Source organism: Xylocopa sonorina, chromosome 18, assembly GCF_050948175.1.
Source record: "Xylocopa sonorina isolate GNS202 chromosome 18, iyXylSono1_principal, whole genome shotgun sequence".
NCBI lineage: Eukaryota > Metazoa > Arthropoda > Insecta > Hymenoptera > Apidae > Xylocopa > Xylocopa sonorina.
In genome coordinates, this window is record NC_135210.1 from 4,978,832 (window position 1) to 5,000,818 (window position 21,987).

At 52.6% G+C, this 21,987-nt stretch overlaps 1 protein-coding gene across 5 annotated transcripts in view; it reads left to right on the forward strand.

Moving 5' to 3' along the window:
• Positions 1-4,844: 4,844 nt before the first annotated feature.
• The window catches only part of LOC143431440 (protein bric-a-brac 1), a 102,502-nt gene continuing 85,359 nt past the window's right edge, over positions 4,845-21,987 (forward strand). For 2 of the 5 annotated variants that reach the window (XM_076908167.1, XM_076908171.1), the window contains exon 1: positions 4,845-6,102. In XM_076908167.1, the coding sequence (XP_076764282.1) occupies positions 5,101-6,102 (1,002 nt within the window). In that variant the 5' untranslated portion in view covers positions 4,845-5,100. The remainder of the gene's footprint in view (positions 6,103-21,987) is intronic. The other 3 variants (XM_076908168.1, XM_076908169.1, XM_076908170.1) reach the window with 3 other exon arrangements.

Genomic DNA, 21,987 nt, shown 5'->3' on the forward strand with positions numbered 1-21,987 from the left:
AGTAGTATCGAGCAATAGTCGGCACGGTTCGTTGGGAAGAATAAGCGACGCTCGCGATCGCGCGTTCTCTTAATCGTTGAATCGAGACAGGGTAGTTAATCAAGGCGTTAATTACCGTTTATATAGTCGGCGAGTCTATCGCTAGGTTTGCAACGAGTCGAAATATTCAGACGCGTGTAGCGGGTTTCCTAGTTGCGGAGTGAAAGCAACAGCTCTCCGAAGGAAATGGAGATGGAGAGAGGTAGAGAGAGGATATAAGGGATGTTGAAAGTAAAGAGATGGAGCGAGAAGGAAAAGCGAAAGGGTAGGAGGAGAAAGAGACGATACTCGGCTAGGCACCGCAGGGGTAGGCGATTAATGATTCAGGGGCAGAATTTCGCGATGCTGAAATATTAAGCACATAACTCTCTCTCTCTTCCTCTTCCCCTGTCGTCCCCTTAGTCGTTCTTCTTCTCCTTCTATCATTTTCCAGTCGCGTGTTCTTCCTATGCATTCGTCCCTACCGTCGACGGCCCATCTTTCATCTTCCTCTTCGTTCGTTACCTACCCCCGCCGTTGCACATTTCTCTCGCTCTCTCTCTCTCTCTCTCTTTCTCTCTCTCGCTCTCTATCCGACGCGTTGCACACCTTCGCGCGCGGACAGTGCGTCTCTTTCTTCTACGAGCTCGTCTAGAGCTCTCGGTCCGTGTTTCGTACGCACCGATCCTTTCACGCACACGCGGCAACGCTCGCTCGCGCGCTTAGCCACACGGCAGCAGCGCATCATCAATATTTCTCTTTGCTCATTGTTCTTGTACAATACGCGCAAGGCTGCCGCTGCCGTTGGTGTAATTCCGAGAGCAACGGGCAGAACCCGACCAGGTAACGATCACCCTCGAAATGGCTAATTTCGAATCACGCGGTAGATACGGACGCGCGTACGTGCGATTTCTCGAAAGTTGAAAAGAAATTTTTTCATTTCCTCGGAAACCGTCTCGCGGCGTTAGTGTATATAGACCGTTTGCAGTTAAACAATATTAGGTAGTAAAATTTATGACCGTGTGCACCCTTACGCAATGCGTTCTCCCGACCTGTACGGGAGCTGAAAGTATCAACGATATGAGAAATACGAGCGCTATAGCGGCGGGTAGGTTCGCGTTGCGACACCCCCCTACGGTTCCAGGGGATCCACGGCTTAACGGATACCAGAACCGAACTTGCTTCGCTTCGCTTTTTTTTTTTTTCTCGCTAATCTCCGATTAAACGTTCACCCTCGCCAACCCCTGTTTCGATAAACTTTCGTTCGTCTAATCTCTCTCTGGTTGCTCGCCGCTCGGTCGAGAAGCGCCGGTTTTATCGCGACGCAATCCCGCGACCCGTAAAAACCGTGCAATATTCCTTCGACGGAATCTCGCGGGCGTCGTTATACCGACTCGCGAGTTGGACGATTCGCGCTTTTACGTATCTAATATCTATCGCGACGATAGGATTTTGCGTCGCGTTCCGCGTTTACGAGTCGGCGGACAGACGTCGTCGGGGCGGAAAAGAGAGGAGGGTTGTTTGCTCGAGCGGGGTCCCGCGAGGGAGAGACCGAGACCGATAGTCCCAAAATTCGCGTTAATAGCCATTTAGGAGTGTCTGGCGGAGTCGAACGGACAGACGCGAACCGTCTCTTTGTGCCCTTAATTTCATTAGGACGGCCATCGCTCCTTTCTACCGGCGAGCTCTAACTCCGTTATCGGGAAGCACGACTCCCTAAATAAGGGTCGTTAATATTCTTGCTTGTCCCGAGAAAACGGCAGGCAGCGACGCGTCGTTGTCGTTAAATAATCGTTTCCTCCTTCGTAATCGAGTTAATTCGTTAGGAAGCGCGAGACGACCAGCCGAACGCACCCCTTCTTCTCACTCGTTTCACCATTCTTTCGTTCGTATCTCGCGTCTCTCTCGCGAGGCGAAACGCGTCTCCGTGGTTCCTCGATCGAGTCGTCGATCGCCGCCGCGTTGAACTCACTTCGAGTATCGTCTTGGCCGTGGTAAACGTTGCCGTGTCGAAAAAACGCGACATCGGTTGAGGACCGCTTCTCGAGCCTAGCGGACGTCTAATGTTACGCGAGGATAGATTTCAGGCCCGGTAGTCCGTTCGACTCGCCTTTGTTCTTTATCGCCGCGTGAAACCTGAGAAGGTGCGAACCACCACTGATCGATTTCGGGAGTGTATCGTCTTTCACTTTTTTCGATGCACCATTGAGACGTAACGCGATACCACTCGCCACGGCGTTACGGAATCCGATAAGAGAAAAAACTCGCGAACAAATTTTTTTCCTACCAATTTCTACTTATTCCCGAGTGCGATCGTACTTGCAGATGGGACTTTTTCGACGGGAAATTTATTCGTCGTTCGCCGGGCTTTGATTATTATTTATATTATTATACGGAACGAGAAACCTTCCGGCATCGGCTTCCTTGACTTTTAAGTCCGATGCGCGCAGGGAAAGAAATGATTAATGTTGCCGTAGACGTCGTAAGGCTAGGAAACGTTAGCGGTACAAGCTAAAATTAGATATTACGGTAGACACGGCAGCAAAGTTGCGCGCGATTCTCTCGATAAACGTAATATTTCGAAGGAATTTATCGAAAAATAAAAAAAGTTTAACCTCTCGAGCGGTAGGAACGGAGACGGTGATTTACGATTCGAATAAGATAAACGACATCGGTCCTGATAGATTCGAACGGATCGTCGAACGGTCCATCGTACGACGAAAGGAACGGAAACAGAGAGCACAGGACTAGATGACGGTAGATAGGGCCTGAGGGGGGTGTACGCGGGGTGTAGGCACCGCGAGAACGGTCTCGCGGTCGCGAGCGCGAACGAGCGTGCGAGCGAGCAACGACGTCGACGACGATGACGACGGCGGCCACCACCACCGGCATCGGTGCGGCGTGACCTCCTCTCGTCGTGATCGGTGGATCGGTGTTTCGGGAGGCCGATCGGTGGTGGGCCTCCTCTCCGATCTGAGCCGCGGTAGAATTTCTCTTCTTCTCGTCGAGCGAAGCGAGAGGTCGATCGGACGAGGGAGAAAGAAGGAGAGGCGGTATGAGGCGGTCTCCGGGGGCGGCGCCTGTCGGCGCGTCCGATCGGAAGGTGAGCCTCCCGATTGGCCGATGCCTAGGCCGTGCGAGGGGGACGCGAGGACGCGCGAGCTACGTAGCTTCCTCCACCCGCGCCAACGTTCGTTTCGCGGTGTCCTCGGTTTCGCTCGCACCCAGCCGGCCGTTCCTTCTTCGTCGCTCGTGCACTCGGCCGACTCGATAGTTCTTTGTTTCACCGCCGTCGCCGCCGCCACCGCCGCCGCTGCCGCTGCCGCTGCCGCCGTCGCCGCCGTCGCGACGATCCCTGTCCCTCGTACGGACCGCGCGTTCCACGGTTCTCCGTTGCACCCAGGCGGGCACGTCGCCCCGCTCCTCTCTCCAGCTACGCGCTGCAAACACACCGGGTATCGGCGCTTGGCCGCCTCACGGACCTCTCTCTACTGCCGCGCGAGCGAACCGTCGCCGCGGCGAGCCTCTCAGTTGCGACGCGCTCGTCACGGGGTGCAGATCGTGCGTCGTTCGTTCTCACCCTATCGGTCTCTGCAACGCGCGCGCGAGCCACACACGCGCCACACGTAATCGCGCACGCCACCTCTGTTCCCTCCCTTCTTCCCTCTGTTACACGCTCACCCTCGTGCTGCTCTGGTGCTTCTCTAATCATTGGTGCTCTCTCTCTCTCTCTCTCTTTCTCTCTCTCTCTCTCTCTCACTCTCTCTCTCTCTCTCTCTTCTATTCTCTATACTCTCCACTCTCTCACTCTGTCACTGTCATCATTTTTCTCGCGTTTCTCATCCTAGTCCCTGGATCATCATCGTCGCGTCCTACTCCGTCCTTCTGTCCCTTTCCGTACATCTCTCGCTCTCGCGGCTGGTGTTTTCTTGTGTCGTCGATGGTGAATACGCGACTAAGAATACGACAAATGTATCGCAGTGGTTGGAACTTTGACACCCGCAGCCAAGATCGATCCATCGTCGGGAATCGAACAACCGACCGACACGCGTAGACACTCGCGTTTCGGGGTTGGAAAAAGAGGAGGACAACCATATACATATTATATACACACACATATATATATATATATATATATATATATATATATATATATATAAAACGAGAAGCCGCGCGCGGGAACGGCAGCACACCCCTTTTTCGAAAGTCGTGGCGCGCGCCCGCGCTTTCGCCGGCGCACGCCAACCGCTGCCCCGTTGAATGAGATCGCTACCAATTTAGCCGCGGGACGATGCGCGAACGAGACTGATCGATCGATGATCGCGATTCACCGAAAAGACTGAGATAAACACGGAACGGCGTCGCAGGTGACACCGAGAGAATCGCGGACGAGGATGTTTGCTCGCGAGATACCAGAGAGGAGGATCATCGTCCAGAGCGCCGCGCACGTTTGACCGATCGACGCGCGTTCCCACGAGGAAGAGAGCCGCGCGTGGTTCGCGCGTATTTCGAGGTTCCCGCGTGGCTGTGTACGTGTCTGTTCCAGATGCGGTCTGGCCGTTGTTGACACGTCGCTCCGCGATCGGCCATAGAGAGCGAAAGAGAAAATTTTGATCGTTCGAAAAAACGGAGCGTTCGCAAAAAAGACCGAACGCAGAGGAGGAGGAGGGGGCCGCGATCATCGGCGTAAAGAAGCCCGCGAAAAGGTCGAAGGAGGAAACGGACCAAGAGGCAGAGGAAGAGGAAGAGGAGGAGGAGGAGGAGGAGGAGGAGGAGGAGGAGGTGGAGGCGGAGGCGGTGGAGGAGGAGGAGGAGGAGGAGGAGGAGGTGGTGGAGGAGGCGGCGAAAGAGGAAAAGGTTGAGGTGGAGAAAGAGGAGAAAAAGGTGGCTGCGAAGGAAGCGGCGGTGGCGGTGGTGGAAAAGGAACAAGTGGTGGCGAACGAACGCGTGAACGAGAACGAAGAAGAGGAAGAAGATACGGGTGAGAGGGAGGAAGGGGAAGAGGAGACGGCGGAAGCAACGTCGGAGAGTAACGGAAACGGAAGAGGAAACGATCTAGAACCGAGGAAATCCATCGAAAACATGACGCAACAGAGCGGCGCTGGGTCGCCCCAGCAATTTTGCCTGCGGTGGAACAACTATCAGACGAATCTGACCAACGTGTTCGATCAGCTGTTGCAGAGCGAGAGTTTCGTCGACGTGACGCTGGCCTGCGACGGTCACAGCGTGAAGGCGCACAAGATGGTACTGTCCGCGTGTAGCCCGTACTTTCAGGCGTTGTTCTTCGACAATCCCTGCCAGCATCCGATCGTGATCATGAAGGACATCAAGTGGCCGGAGTTAAAGGCCGCGGTCGAGTTCATGTACAAAGGGGAGATAAACGTCTCGCAGGAGCAGATCGGCCCGTTGCTCAAGGTCGCCGAGAGCCTGAAGATCCGCGGCCTCGCGGACGTGAACAGCGAGCAAGAGTTGACGTCGAGATCGAGCCTCGAGGAGGCGGCGAACGCGGCGATCCACAGGAAAAAGCGTCGCCGAATATCGAGCGAGAGATCGCCGCCGACCGGCAGCCCGGATCGGGTCGCGTCCGGAAGCATCCCGGACGATCAGGACCAGAGCCAAGGCGGTGGAAGCGTGATCGTGCCGGACATTCACAGCATGCTGCCCATCAGCGGTTCCACTCCCCGATCCCTCGGATCCCCCGGCACGCCCAGCGTCTCGGTCACACCGCAGATCAACCTTCAGGAACTTCCGGTATCGCTGCCGTTGCCGCCACCGCCACCGCCGCCCTCCCAGGGCCAGCAGAGCTCGCACTCCCTGTCGACTCACCACGTGCCCGGCCACGTGACATCCGGTCCACACGCCTCCGTCAACCACCTGACCAGTCACGGCCAACAGCTCACCGCTCAGCAACAACAGCACCAACAACAGCAACAACAACAACAGCAGCAGCAGCAGCAACAACAGCAGCAGCAACAGCAGCAGCAGCAGCAACACCATCAACAAGGAGCTGGGGGACAACCGAATCCCGGGGACGATCTGGAGATCAAGCCTGGCATCGCCGAGATGATTCGCGAGGAGGAAAGGGTGAGTCCGGAATACCTTTCGTTCAGTTGTTTGTTCCTCCCTGTTTTTCCGGCTTGTGGCAGGTCCGCGCGAATCACGGGCGAAAAATGGTAAAAGGCGAACGCGTTTCTAATTGGAGGGACGATTCCGAAGAGGAGCGAGATCGTAGGTTAGGGATAGCCTGTGGTAATTAGGACGCGGGCGACGGAAATATTTTTACGGGTAGCGGCGTAACGTCGTCTAACGGGCCTTTGCCGGAGAGGTCCAATTACCCGGCGATCGGCTTCGACGGTCCGCACTAATTGAGAGTATCAATGAACGTCAATGAGCACGGTCAATATTTGGGCGCGGAGCATCCGACCGTTTTGTAACGTTCTTTTTGTTAAAACGAATGACAAATATTGACTACGCGCTCGTTCGCGCATACGTGACACACACCGGGTATCGACTGTTCTCGTTAATTACATCGGGACGGCGGTGTCTCCTGCATTATTTATCGTCCGCCACCGACGCAAGTTATTAAACGAACAGCTAGTAACCGCGCGCGCTTCGTTTCGCAACTGGTTCGCGTGTACCCTTGGACACGGTTCGAGCCGCGATCCTTTCCAGAAGAATTCAATTTCCCCGGGAAACTATCCTCTTATTCGCACCCGATGCGCGTTTATGCTAGACGCGGGACGACGGGTCGATACCGCTACTCTCGGATCAACGTCGAATCGGCTGCGAACCAGTAGCTCTTCCTTCTTCCTCCTCCTCCTCGATCTCTCGTCGAGAGAGATCTGTTTGATCTTCGCGTGTACCACGGCGAACGAAGCGTACAACAAACGCGTTCGACGATAGTTTGGAGGGAACGATACAGCCTATATAATCGATGAATATCGAAGGATCGCTCGGTTTGATGAGCAAAGTGGAAAATTGAAACGAGTCGTTTGTGTCCGGAGGCCGAGTATTATTTTTCTATCGTGGGTATATATCGCGTGCGTGCGCGCGCGCGCGCGCGCGATGTGGTGACGCAATCGGCTATGTATAATGGGTATAACATTCCGCGGAATTCCATTATGTTAACGCAACCACGTTCCAATTCTCCCGGCGTGCCTGCTCGTGTATCGTAATACGCTAGTATATCGCAACTATTTCGCGATACCAGCGCGAAGCTTCTCCGATTAAAATGCCTAATTGATGCGGGCGAACCTAATAGCATCGGGAGGAGGGTTTCGACATTTCGGTGAACGTCGATTCTCCTCTTCGATCCCCGCGTATCCAAGACCGCGCGCATCCGAGAACACCTACTACGCGGACGATTTAAACGAACGCGATCATCCGTGGCTGCGTTTCGATTCTGTTGCGAACCAACCGAAAAGAGAGTGTCGCGCAGTTGGGAGGGATCGAAAAAAATTTAATCTTCCTTCCGTTATCCTTTTTGGCAATAACGTTGCCCTATCTCTCGTTTTCTGCTCTTCGATCGACTCGTATCGTATCGCGTCGAGAGACGCGCGCGTATCGCCGGATGGACCAAAAGAGAATTAGTGGGAGAGAGAAAGAGAGAGAGAGAGAGAGAGAGAGAGAGATAGATACGGGGGGGTGGAAAAGTCGCAAAACGGTAAATCGTGAATCGTAGTAACCGGGCGAGAGCGCCATCCATTCCCGGTGCACAGCGGATGCGACTACATATTTCCTTCGTTCCGTTTAAATTAGTGTTTTTGCCGTACGGTCTTGATTGTGTTTTCACGCCCCGTCCCGCGTACCGAATACTTGGGGCGAAACGTCGTCTAACGCGATTGCCTGCACGCACGCGTATATCGATCTCGCGTTGATGAACGCGTAACGGGCCGCCTAAGCGATATATCAGGAGGAGCGTCGTTTCGACGGGCAGAGCGCCGCGCGATACGGGCCGCGGCAAAATTGAAAAGTTTGATGTATTAAAATGCGTGACGCCGACCACCCCTTCTTCGCACCGCTCGAGGAAAAACAAAAATCCCACCGTCTGCGCTCTCGCCTACTCGATTACGCCCGCCCGCCCGTCGAAACGTTGATCGAGAGTTTTCCCTCTATCGCCGCTTCGATCTTACGTCCCTCTCGCGCCATTTACCTTTTTCAATATCGCCTACCTTCCGGCTACGGCTACTTTTTCCAAGCTTCGCCAAGGTCGGACCCCCAGAACAAATTAGTAGGTGCAACGGTTATAATTTCGTTGCGCGATCTCGATAGAAAGTAGCTCTGGTTCGACTTCAAATTTCGACCACTCCGATTCGAACGAGTACGCTCTTTGTCTATAAATGCTGGTTTACCGAATATAATGGTATACGTTGGACGCATTTTCGAAATTGCCTTCCTACGAAATTCTTGCCCTAATACCGATACTTGGAACATGGTCATTCCCTGATCCCGGAAGCTAATCGACCGAAGAGCAACAACTATTATCCGCGTCTTTTGTGGAATAATTTGTGTATCGTAGCCGCGGGAATAACAAGCGAACAGAAGGTCGTTGTTGAAAGACGCAAGCGCGTCCAGCGGTTAGGTCCGCGAAATGCTCGTGAAAGATTGAACCGAACGATACCGCGAAGACTAATCGCGTTTCGCAGGTTCGTTTCGAAGACGATTCTCGCGGTGTTGGTAGTAGGTAGTAGTTCTATACTAGACTCTAGTCCCAGCGGTACCGGCTGGTACTGGTAGAAACGGACGTTTCCATTTTGAAAATGCGACGCAGGATGGATCTGGTCGCGCGATGTACGACGAAGCCGCGGTAAATCAGAAATTATCTTGCGTCGCGTCCGAGTTGCGCGCTGCCTTTTCCCATCGAAACGCGCATAAATACACCCGAGTGACGGTGGAGGAAAGAGAAGAGACACCGGGTGCGACGGGATGCATCGTGTATCCTGCATCCTGGTTCCCGTGCATCGGGCATCCCGCGACCCTCTCGCGTCATACACCATGGTCCGTACCACGATATGTACACGCCGCGCGTATACCATCGTACATCCTACGGGGCGTACGCGATACACGATACACGCGATACACGATACATAGCCGCGGTGTTAGGTGGGTAGGTAGGTAGGTAGGTAGGTAGGTAGGTAGGTAGGTGCGCGTTTTAGCAACGGCGGCGGCGGCAGCGGCGGCGTGGGTGTACGCGGCGACCTGCCCGTGCGAATCTCCGCTCCGGCTCGCAGATATATTAATACGTAGACTGTACGCTGTGGTACGCGTGACTTGATGGACGGATGACCGGACCATTCCGCAGATTGCTTCGCTCCCGATTCCGACCGGAAGGAGATTTATAACCTCTCGTCGTTATCTACCGTGCCACCGGCAACGACCACTACCTATCGCCGCTCTGGTTCCTCGTTTCGTTCGATCATCGATCGATCGCGAGCGCGTCGTCTTTCCGATCCCTCTTTTTCATTCTCGCCTCTGTCGACGATTTTTAACGGCTCGCCGCCGACACCACCGCGCGAGTCGATTGAAAATGATAGGAAGGCCACCCCGAGATACGAACACGGTGTACCCCGAGCGAAAGAACGACGGTAGAGAGGGTCTTTCGATTTTGAATCGAATCACGGAAACACGGCCTCCCTCGTTTCGGCCGTGTTCGTACACATCCCTAAAACGCGACACGAGCGTCGCGATAAATTAGATTTAATGACTGTCGCAAAAAAGCGCGATATGAAAGTCGAACGCGCGGGACGAACCGATAGAATTAAATTCTAGGATATTCGATTACATTCACCCTCTCTTCACCCTCTCTCTCTCTCTCTCTCTCTCTCCATCTCTCTTCCCGTCCTCCTCCTCTCTAGCCAATAAAACCTCGCGCTGTGTTCGTTGCTGCACATTCGAGTTTTCCCCGCCGTCGACGTCGACGTCGACGTCGAATCGGGTAGGGTAAAAAAAAAAAAAAAAAAAAAAAAAAATAAAACCCTCGACCGCGTATAATAGGCACGCGCGACCTATAGAAATAAGACACGCGGCGATGACGCCCGTTTAATTCTGCCGCGAAGGGCGAGGGACGTTTCGTCGAGTTTTTACTCTCCCTCTTTTGCCGGCGTCGCGCATCCGTCCCGCTTGTTTTATGTTTCAATGCCTCGAACGTTGAATCGTCGAGGCGCGTTTAAATCCACTTTCTCGAATCTCGCTACGCGACTCGCTCTGTCGCGGCGTGCAGCCTCTGCGTGGCTCGACTTTTTCAAATTTCCACGCAAATTTATCTTTAGAGCAACCTCGCTATCGATATCACCGCGTTCGTGCGCGTTAAACACCTCCGACTCGACCTCGGAAATTGACTACGTCCCGCAAAATCATTCTTCCTCGACGATGTTGGCCTGGGGGGAGATCGATTCCACCGTAATAAACGTTACAGCTAAGATAGTTTAAGCCGTCGCGTTGTCTACAACTTTGGAAGCAGATTAATTTGAATCTTTCGGGTAAATCCCCCTCCGTGCAGCTCGATCTTTCCTCGTGTCGCCGTAGGGCAAGTCCTCTGTACAGTGGGGAGGACACGTTTTTAAAACTATCGTTCGGAAGACACAGTTTGAGGAAAAGTTTGATACGAAACTGGATAACGTAAAGTACAGTAAGCATAAAAGACACTACGATCGAGAAGCAGCAGCAGCCAGTCCATAATTATCGACTACGTACTACTCGACGGTGCACCTCGAACGCGTAGTTGGAAACACGGATACGCGCGTGCACACATCGCCACCCCTGCCTCGGGAAAAAAACTGTGGAATGTTTGTATTTTTCCAATGTATATATAAAATATATCGCGCGTAATTACGTATTCATGCATATAGATGCATTAATATTTATATTCCATATACATATGGATTATTCGCGCTATTACTCTACGTATATGCATACGCGTATAGTTACTTGGTTGGACTATTATTTATTTATTCACGCGAACGAATTCGCCTTCGCTGCTCTTTCTCGACCGTTTTATTCGCGCGATGGATAACGTAGGAAAACCCATCTCGAATCGCCATCGACGCCGTTGCGTTTCGCCAAAGGAATTACAGCTAAACTTGATTACACGCGACGAAAACGATAGTAAGACGCGTCGAGGATCGATCGAGCCTCCTCTCCCGAATCGATGAAAGAGTTTCGAGGAAGGAGCACGAACGCGTACGTTTCTACATATTACGCGCGATACGAGCTGGCTGAGTCATGCGTTCAAATTTGTTTGTCGGAAGAGTGTTGCGCGCCGGTTAATGCCGAGCCGTTACTATTAAGAGGTAGAATATAATCTCATTTACGTCGATGACTCACGTCGCGATACTTGCAGCGAATATGATTCATTCGATCCAATTTATACGATCGCCGTTCCCTTTTCCAAACGAAACCTCGATTCGATCGGAATCGTTTCGCACGCGCGCGCGCGCGCTCGAGCTCGTCGAACCTTGCTGTTTGTCGCTTGGAATTGATTTCGTTTAAAAAAAGAATCAACGAATAAGAGGAAGAAGGGAGCGAATAACAAGTATTCGGTTATTAAAAGGAAACGGTATAGTTAGCGAGGCGAGGGAGTTTCTTCGCGGAAGCGAGATTAGTCGGGTCGGCGGAAAATAACGAGTCGAGATAAAGGCAAATCGGTCTCGAGAAAGCCATTGTCTCGCGGCTCGTTTCGTATTTCTATCCGGCTGTTAAAAATTCCATGTTCCATTGTACCGTCGAGATTGCGTCCCAAGAAGAAGAAAACCGCGGCTCGTCGATCGCTGTTAAGCGTCGGGAGTTTGACGCTTCCGCACCTGTCGGCAGCGGCGGCGGAGGCGGCGGTCACCCGTCCCAGGGTGTGGGCGTCGAGCGTAAAACGAAACAACCGCGTAACGAGATTCGCGTCGCGTCTATCGCATCGGGTAGAACGGGGAGAGTGGATGGCGGCCCATTGTCTGGACTACGAATTAATCCGAGGATCGATACGAGCAACGTCTTGGCCGACGGGTATATACGATATGTATATATATATATATATATATATACGCGCGCGATGGTGGGTGACTCGCGGAAGCAAAGTCGCGTGCCACGGTGGTCGGTTCGCCGTCCCGCGAGATCGATGCGCGATTAACGAACCACTTCGAACCTCGATCATCGGCTAATCGGGAGATCGCAGTGGTATCGGAGCGTCGCGATATTCGGCCACCCTCGTGACACTCGACGGGAACGGTTAGCGCGATGGAATATTCAATTGGACGATAAAGAAGGAAGGGGGGGGGGGTGGTACCCGCGGATGATGGAGGGTGTCGCATTAACCAAGATTGCTGACGATAAAATGAAAATAATGCGGAATGACGTGCGCGTCGGCTAGGGAGGGTGAGGGTGCAAAGGTAAGAACATCGGTGAGGGAGAGAGGGCTGGCTTAGAGGATGAGAGAGGCGCGAGGGGGTGAAAAACGGATAAAGATAAAGTACGGAGGAAAGTAGGTTCGCGGGTGAGTCGCCCGGCGAAGAGGGCAGACTATTCGGGGGTAAAAAGGATAGAAGGAGAGCCGACTAGCAGCACGCTGTTACCGTGGTATATAGAGTAGTACGACGCGGAAGGGAGGAAAGAGCGAAGGGTGGGCTGGCCGACTCGACGGAGGCTGCGGGTGCGAAAGAGGGATGGCGAAGGAGCAGGAAGGCGCCAGGAGTCGCTCGTAATTGCGTGAAAACTTCTTCTCTGCAAAAACGTTTCTTGGAACACGTTTTCAATGGACGCGACCGTCCGATACCCGGTTCTCGCGGCGCTACGATTTCTCCGCTCGGTTCTCGCGATCGATCGAGGCGTCGATGTTGGCGTACGAAAATCAAACTGATTATCGTTGATTTTTCTCGTATCCGTTTTTCGAGTGACACCGGGGGGAAAAACAGGCAAGGGAAGAACGGAGAGCGACGGCGGCGGTGGCTTCGCACAGGAGGTTTTAATGTATTCGGTCGTCGAGCGTAAAGCGGCTCTGCGGCGTTGACGCGTCTTTACCACGTACCGCGCGTGAAACGTGCAAGAACACGTGTAAAAAGCCCACGTACGGCGAGTTACACGGTTGACAGAGTCGCGTGCCACGCGAGTTCACCCACGGGAAGAAACTCGGTTGCCACTCTCCTCGATCCCTCGATCGGACAGGAGGATTAATCGTTTGCGGTTTCTCAGGGTGGAATCGGTCAAATTTCGCGGGGTAAGTTTAAGTAAGACGTACGCGTAATATCGGTGACACGATTTCCGACGGTGGTGGAAAGACAATCGAACTCGTCTTCTTCTGTTTCGACGACGTAGAGAGGTAAAGAGAGAGAGAGAGAGAGAGAGGATGTAGCAGTGTAGGAACGCGGTCGAGTTCCCCGTTGGTTGTGGCAAATCGTGCTCTCGTGGGAACCGAACGGAATGGTTTCGGAGCGCGGCGAACGTACGCCCACGCGAATTCGGTCCGCGAACGGCGCACCGGCGGGTGCACGACGGGTGGCCAATCGGTGAAAAAAACCGGGACTAAAAACAGAGGGCCTCGTACACAGGGGTGGTTCCATAATCCTGCGCCCTGCGACGCGGGGGTGGGGTAAATGCGCGGGTGCGACAGCGCGAATTCCTGCCGCCCCACTCCCGATGCACCTGCACGTGCATCGCATCGACTGCACACACGACTCATTCATCGTCTCCTCCTCCTTCTCCACCGCTATACCCCACTTCAGCCCCACTCCCACCCCGCCCTGCCCTCCCACCCTATTCTCCTTCGAGCTTTGCCTTCTTCTTCTTCTTCTTCCTCCTCCTCCTCCTCCTCCTCCTCCTCCTCCTCCTCTTCTATGTCTTTGCTTTTTTTCCACGACGCTCGCATCCAGATATACACCGCGTGTCGTTCCCGCTCGCGAAGCGAATCCGTTCGTACTTGGAGTTTTCCGACGATTCGCAGCGAAAGAAATAAAAAAAAAAGAAGAAAAAGAATAAGGTCGATGCAAACCGGGGTTAACGACGGTTAGTCGGGCAATCGAAGACAATCGGTAGGCGCGCGCGAGACGGGTGGAAATCCGAAATTCTTGGCACGAACAGCCGATCTTGGCTGCATTAACGTTTCATCGCCCCCGGTACGTACAGCAGGGTGGCACATCGATCGTTACGAAGTTCGGACTCGAGTCTTGAACGTCGAAGAACGTCGTCGCGGCTGCGAGAGAAAGAGAGAGAGAGAGCGAGAAAGAGGAGAGGAACGCGTGCCAGAGGGACACCGAGAACCGGACTAGACAGAGACGAACGGACGGACGTACGGACGCACGCGTCGAGGGACGGTATCCGAGGAAAAGAGAGAGGAAGACGAGAGAGAGAGAGAGAGAGAGAGAGAGAGAGAGAGCGAGGTGTGAGCGAGAGCGGCTGCGAAGAGCAAAAGGAGAAGGCAATGAAAGACACGGCGGGAAAGAAAGACGCGCGGAAGCGGGAAGAGAGGAGAGAGAGTAAGTTGACTTTGCATTATTTAAACGGCGTCGTAGCACCGTAACACGTGTTCTTTTGAAGTCTCGCCCCCTTCAAATATTCAGGCTGACGTCACCGCCGTCATATTCTTCGCCGGTGGAAACCCGTGGAAGCATACACGCCCGTTCCTCTTCCATCGCTTTTTCGCTTTTTCGCCTTTTTCCTCGCGGATCCTCCGCGGTCCCCCCCGTGATTTCGCGAGGCTGCGCTCTCCGACGCTTCTCGGACCTTCGCGGAAGATCGATCTCTAATGGCTCGCGAGAGAGCAACGAAGCTCGCGTTCGCCACGACTTCGACTGGCCGAGCAGCATTGTTTGCTTATCGGTACGCGATACCGAGGCCGCCGTCGCCGCTGGTTCGTGTTTCTCAGAGTAGCCGACGCATTCCGGAAAAAATTAATGCCCCGCGGAAATAAATATTATTATCGTAGCCAGACGCGAACGATAAAAACGATATCGTTCCAACGGCCGGATTATCGCGAATCGGCGAAAGCGTTTTACGCGCCCGCTTTTATGCTCGGTTATTTCTTTTCTTCTCTTACGCCCGAAACGATCGTTCCAGGAATCCTCGACCGCCGCTGAGATCGTTTCTACGTACTTTTTTACCACCGCTTACCAGCTTCTCCTCCCGGGTCCAGTATTCTTACGTGTCGCGCGACTCGATTTTTCCCGCGTTTCCGTTCCAACGCACCCCCGAACCGACCACCGGGACCAACCAACCGACTCGCGTCACATAATAACACTTGAGAACGTTCGACGGGCCAGTGAATAGTCCATTCAGCGCGTTTCTAAGGGAGACCGTTAACTTATTCCGCGGATATAATTGACGGCGAAGTCCGCGTGGGATCTTTGCCGCGCGCGTTCCCGCGATAAACTGCTTGAAAAACATTTGGTTCCGCGTTCGCTTGCTGGGACGCGTTTCTTCTTCTTCTTCTTCTTCTTCTTCTTCTCCTCCTTCCTTCTCCTCCTCTGGTCTTTGGCGCGGCACCAGCTGAAACCGCCCGCGCGAATGGAGAAAGGCACCGGAAAGAAAACGAAAAGAAGAAAGGTGCGAGAGAGAGAGAGAGAGAGAGAGAACTTACCAACGACTCGAGAGTCAAACTAAAAAGAGGCAACTGGGCGATACTAAAGCGTAATTGAAACTTTGTTTCGCTCGCGACAATGCCGGAAATTGTTTCTACCAGCGATTCGACGAGAGCTCTCGCCGGCTTGTTCCCGGATCGCTTCGCGTCCGGCCGACCGTTTTAATCGGAGAACAAGTAACTCTCGCCGCCGCGATTACCACCGTTTCCTTATTTATTCACACTCGTCGCGCGCCTTTTTTTCGTTCGATCGTCGAAACGGACCGTTTCCGCGGACGCGTGACTAGAGTCGCGTTATTAAATACACGCGGCCGTGTCATCTTCAGCGAGAGACGTAAAAGTGGCGTTCTCGAGAAGCGCCTGTCTCCCTTAAAGAATGCAGGGAGCTCCTCGTTTGCTTAGCTCGCTGGGAACGGTCGTCGAGGCTGCGCTTTCAGAAAGAACAGACGCAACGGGCGAAACCGTCCACGGTCCGCCTCTGGTGGAAGCTCGATTAAAATAAAAGCGTATAGTCGCGTCGATAGAGGATAGAGCAGTCGTCCATTTTTGATAGGTTCCCTCGCTCGGGAAAAAAGGTAGAGATTTCCTATCCCTTCGCAGCTAGTCTTCTAGATCGATCTCGAAATAGAAACGTCGTTCCGAACTAATGTAGAATAGGGGTAACCCAAGCGACGGAGTAATTACGGGCGACCCCGTCTTTTGTTATTAGTATTTTTACGTACTCGGTGACGCACAAGTCTCACAGACGTACGTAACCGTCGACGTCGGACGCTGGGTACGTGAACTTTTCATCGACCGTCCAGACATTTATATTCGCGACTCAAAAATACTTTCGATTAGAAGGGAATTGAATTTGCGCGTCGGGCAGTGATTCCGCGGCGGCAGAGAAATTTCCCGCATCAAAATATCAATTACCAGTCCCCCTTTTTTCTTGGAAAACACGCTCGTTAACAATAACGAAATTGATCAGCCCCGTCGATGACCGCGTATGCCATTTTTCTTATTATTTCCCTCCCTTTCTACTCTTTTCTGGCCCGACTCCTCTCTCTCTCTCTCTCTCTCTCTCGCTCTCTCTCTCACTCTCTGCCCTCCGATACGTCTCCGCGACATAAATTCCCGCGATCTAATAACGTTGAAAAACTCGTGACAGATGACGGACTGGATAGGACAGGACGGGACGGGACGGGACGGGACGGAACGGGACGGGACGAAACGGGATGGGATAGGATACAGGGGGGAGAGAGCGTTGGACTTTTGCTTTACGCCGTTATCGATTAAACGCAGCTTTTAAATATTCCATTTCGCACTTAACCCTGCTCGCAATTTCGAATGCCTCTCTACCAGACGATAGACTAGCATCTTACCCACCTTTGGTGGGTACCGCGAATGCAGGCCACCGGCAGTCAGTCGTTGGGAGCAAGAACGCGAGCGCTGTCGCAGGAGGAAAGGGGTGCGGGGCTAGGTGGCGATAATGAAATTCATTACCGTAGCAAGGGTCGGCGTCATCTTCGTCGTCGTTGCCGGCGTTGTCGTCGCTGTCGTTGTTATTATCGTAATACGCATATAATGCCGCATAATGCGAGTCGTCGTGACACAACGTGGGTCGTCTAACATTGCCGTTGCACGAACTCGCGTCTCCGCGCGCGCGATTATAAATCCTATTACGATCGTGCGATCGCGTACACTCGCCGGCAAAAATCTATCCGACTACCTTCTATCTCTCTTTCGGTTTTCGAGGATAACGGAAACTCGGAAACCCCGACAGAAATTGGAATAAAATAACGGTTCTAATCAAATGTTCGACGCATCTCCGAGAAGGCGGATTGCGTCACGGTTTCAATTCAAATTTAAAAGCCGTGTACGCGGAAAATAAATAACTGGAAGGAAATTTATTTTATAACCAAACGCGAAGCTTTCCGCGGAAAATACCAGGATTGATCGATAGCTCGGTTGTTTCCTGGTTATATTAATGTCGTTAAAAATTACCGAGGAGAGCTATCGCGAAAACAGTTTATACAAATGAAAAACATTTGAAAATTTAAATCGGTCAAGGAAATATATTATAAGAGGAACGAACGAATTTGCTCGGGAATAAAATTGCGCGATTCTGTGACGCGTTCCGTCAAACGAGATGGAATGCAGAAAGAAGCTTGCTTGGCGGCGTTCTACTAAAAAGTAATTCATTCGCAGCGCATCGCGTCGTTAACGATTCGATTGAAAAAAATAAAAGAGTGCGCGCATGTGGTAGCATCGTTTTGTCCGGGACTGTGTAGCCGAGACGTATAAAAGCGCGAGCCGTCTGATGCGACACGTGTCGTTTCGTATATATTATATATACGCGTATGTACGTACGTATGTAGATGTACGTAGTCGCGGGCAAACGAAAGAAGGGATCGCGGGATCACCGAGGTTAAATTATGGAAGAGGAAAAGAAAGCAGCGCGGGTGCTGTACAATAAAATATAATGCACCTGTGTCGTCCGCTGTCTCGACGAATCGAAGGGAGAGAGCGCGGATGGGGCGAAACGGTGCGGTTGGCGAAGGCTCGTGGAAATGCGAAAACTCGCGTTATGTAATTTAAATGCGTTCAATTTGCCGTGATTAATGAAAATTGTGTTTTACGCGGGGCGAACCAGAGAGAGAGAGAGAGATGCGTATCGATTTTTCTGGTTTACGTAATCGCCGATATCGATAGACGAGGATAATACATAGATGATAAAAGCGGTATCGGTTCAGGGACTACGCGAAGGTAATGCCTGCAGGATGGCCCCATCACGGCAACTTATGATTCTCTAATTGAACCGGTCCATTCAGCCGGCGCATACAGAATAGGGCCCACATCCTAGACCGTGCCGCCGTCGCCGTTCTAATGGCAAATTGCATCAATATTATATGCAGATTTCACCGTGCCGCTTTATACGTAGATAAGTAGCTACAGCTCTAGAGTAGCCTGGCTCTCGCTCGCCTCGTACGGCCAGAAACCGAGAGCGCGGATCGATCCGCTCGCGTTTCATCGAACGGGGGAAGAGAGGGTTTCGTCCGATTTCGAATCCTTCGGATCGATGCTTCCTTTGCTCGGATCGATAGCGAGAGAGTGAGAGAGAGAGAGAGAGAGAGGACGTTTCACGCGCGTAGTAAATCGTGTTTTCGGTTTTCGATAGAGATCGGTTTTCGATGTAGAGAAAAAGAAAGAGAAACGAGAGCGTCGGAGAGCGAGTACTTCCTACCGTCGCGAATAACATAACCTAGATTCGCGGCAATAAGCCACATCCTACAGCGCACGCACGGCTGGTACACGCGCGGCTCGCGAGCTAACGCGCACACCGAGAGCCCGCGGTGGCATATAAAGTAGAAATAATAAGGCGCAGAGTAAATTCGACCCACTTAACGCTAGTTAGCGCTTACACTGAATACGTTATGTTTTGCACAATATTGTACCGTCGAGTGACCGTACTACGCTCGTCTTCGCAACCGGTTGCGTAAGTCGTCGTGTCACCGTCACCGTCACCGTTCCCGATCTCGGATCGAAGGAGACGCGCGGCTCTACCGCCGTTTATCTGGAAGAGGTACCAAACCCCGGTGTATTTGGAGAGAGGTGCTGTCCCTCTTCCAGTACCCGTACCCGTACCCGTTCCCGTTCCCGTCCCCTCGGAAAATTAGAGGTACAATGCCGCGTGTAATTTATCCGACGCTGAAAGAAGCGCGTCATTCTGGTTATAAAAGAGACAATAAAGAGTATTAAAAGCGGAGAGGCAACAATGCAGATTGCGAAGGTTGCAATAATACGGTAACCTTCGTAACCGTGGTGTGTGCGCGCGGTACCGTCCGTAAAACTCGGAGCATAATGCGCGTGTTATTCGTAACAGTACCAATTTTATTATACGAGATGTACGATTTATTTCTGTCGGCTGAAAGGAGTGGGAGAACCGGGAGTGCTTCGAACGGAAAGCGGTGGAGGAGTAGAGAAAAAGAGATTATCCGTGCAAAGCGTGGTCTCGAATGGTCCACGCGTTCCGGTGGGAATATTTTTGCGAAACAACCAAGACCTATCCTTGAACGACGTCGCCTATCGTCTCGATTATTTATTGCCACCTCGGTCGCGGTCGACCGGGCTAAGTAAGCGGTGGTAGATGGTACGGAAAACAGCTCGCGGAAATTCGAGAAACGGAAGTAGGGTACCGCGCGATTCACCTCCTTCCATCTCTCTCTCTCTCTCTTCCTCGCGGCTGGTTGCCGCTCTTCGTGGTTCCCCGAGAGCAGCTCGTACGTACCGTAACGCACAACCGTCCCATTCCATCTCTTTCTCTATATCTGTCGCTCTCTTTACGCTCTCCGGTTCCCGCGCGCCTCTCGCCGCGCCGTCCGCGTACCGCGTTATATAATAAATTATTTCATAAATTAAGAGCTATTAACGCGTAATTATCCTTCGCGTGTGCGTGTTTTTCCATGACTGCGGTTATAGACCGCGTTACGCGGAATATGCACGGTACGGTAAAATGAATAATATGCCGGCGGCGCGGTCACTTAGGGGTGCACGCGAGCCCCCTACCCGCCTCTACCCTGCCAACCCCCGCGGAACATCCGTCAACGTTATTCATCCCGAACAGATAAATTCGGCTTTATCGCGGGGCTAGCCGCGAAACGATATTTTTCTGATCGCGGGACATTCGTTCAGTCGCAGCCCCGGGAACAACTGCTAGTTTCGAGTCTGTCGCGCGAGCCTAAGAAACGATTATAACAGCAACGGCCCAGCGGGGAGGTGGAAAAGAAAAAAAGATCGAAACGCGAGTAGAAGCGGTACGATAACCGCGGCCGATAACCAATTGAAATATTGTTTACCGAATGACACAGTTCGCCGACGACGTTGCTCGTGTTCCCGCATCCGCGCGCAGATTTCGTACATACGAATAGACGCCGATAACGCGTTCGTCGGTGTTGTTTAGACCGTTTCGTGTTTTCTTCTGGCTCGCGGCACTCCACCCGTGGTAAAAATAATACCAGCACGGCCACTCGGTCTCGCTCGGATCACTGGTACGCGCCCGTTATTATCGTTATTATTGTTATTATTGTTGCGATGCGTTTAAACGATCGAGGCGGTTACGGTTGCGCAATCGACGCGCGAGTACGCGGCGATAAGCGTCTCGTTCTCGCCGATCGCGGTGTAAGGCCACCGGAAATCGTTACCACCGCGAGCCGATCGACACCTCCCGAACGGACGCGCGGTGTTTAGCTGTCGCTTACCGGCGAAACTTGCCGCGCGCGCGATTTCGCCGGCCGACTTTGTTATTTTAATTTTCGCTCTGTTTACCGTTTCCCCCTTTCGCGTATTTACCCGCGATGCGAGCGTCGCGATGACTGCGGTCGCATCATTTTGCAAATATTGTTCCTCGCGCTAAAACGCGCGCGCCGCTTCTCTCCACCCCGTCGACCCGTCCTCTCGCGCCGCACGCGCACCTGAAACCGGCCCCCGCAATTTTTACCGATCAAAATTACTCGAGTGTCGATCGTGATCGACCAAGGATCGCGACCCCGGCTATGTATACCGAATAAATTAATAACCATCCCAGATACATCATCCCGCTCGCGCTAGAAACAACAATTTTCTTTTTCCTCCCGTATAATACAATACCTCCCGATGCAATTTCGTTTCAACGATACCGAATACGTTAGATATCCGTCGTCGTCGTCGTCGTATACGCTCGAGACGCGCAGCGATAGAGGATGCAGATTAAACGCGCGTAATTCATTGTAATTAACTTGGCCGTATAACGGTCATTCAATGGAGAGAAATCCAACTTTACCTCCTCCCGTGCGTCCCCGTCTACCTGAGTCTAAGACGACGCATCATCGGCGACCTCTTTAACGTTACTCTTTCTCCCCGCATCCGATCGTGCCTCGCGAACATAATTAACCCTTTCCCTTCGAGACGATAGGATCATCGTGTCGCGACCTTTTCGTTTCTTTTTTGTTTTTTTTTTTTTTTTCATCAAAGTGAAAACGGAATTTGTTCGAGGGCGGTACCGCGACACTGTTCGATCGATCGATCGAAACGAAATTCGTAGGAGAGGAATACGGTAGTAGGATAACGGTGGGGCATCGGAACGCGTGTGGCGGCGCAGAGCGTAGGAGAAGCCAGGTCGGTGGCATAGAAAGGAAAAGAAGGCTGTACAACGCTCTCCACAAAGAAGACACGACGCGAGATAGAAGCTTACGGCAGGGCTGTGCGGCGAGACGGAGCGCGGAGCGGCAACGAAAGGCTTGGCCGCGGCGGAGCGGTGGAGCGGGCGAACGCCGAGCACGAGCACACACAGGGAGAGAACGAGGCGCGTTCATTATGATTCGTGTATTTATATAAGGTCTAAAAATATACGCGCGCTGTGCCGTCGGGCCCCACCCGGTATTTCATCTGAGAATAAT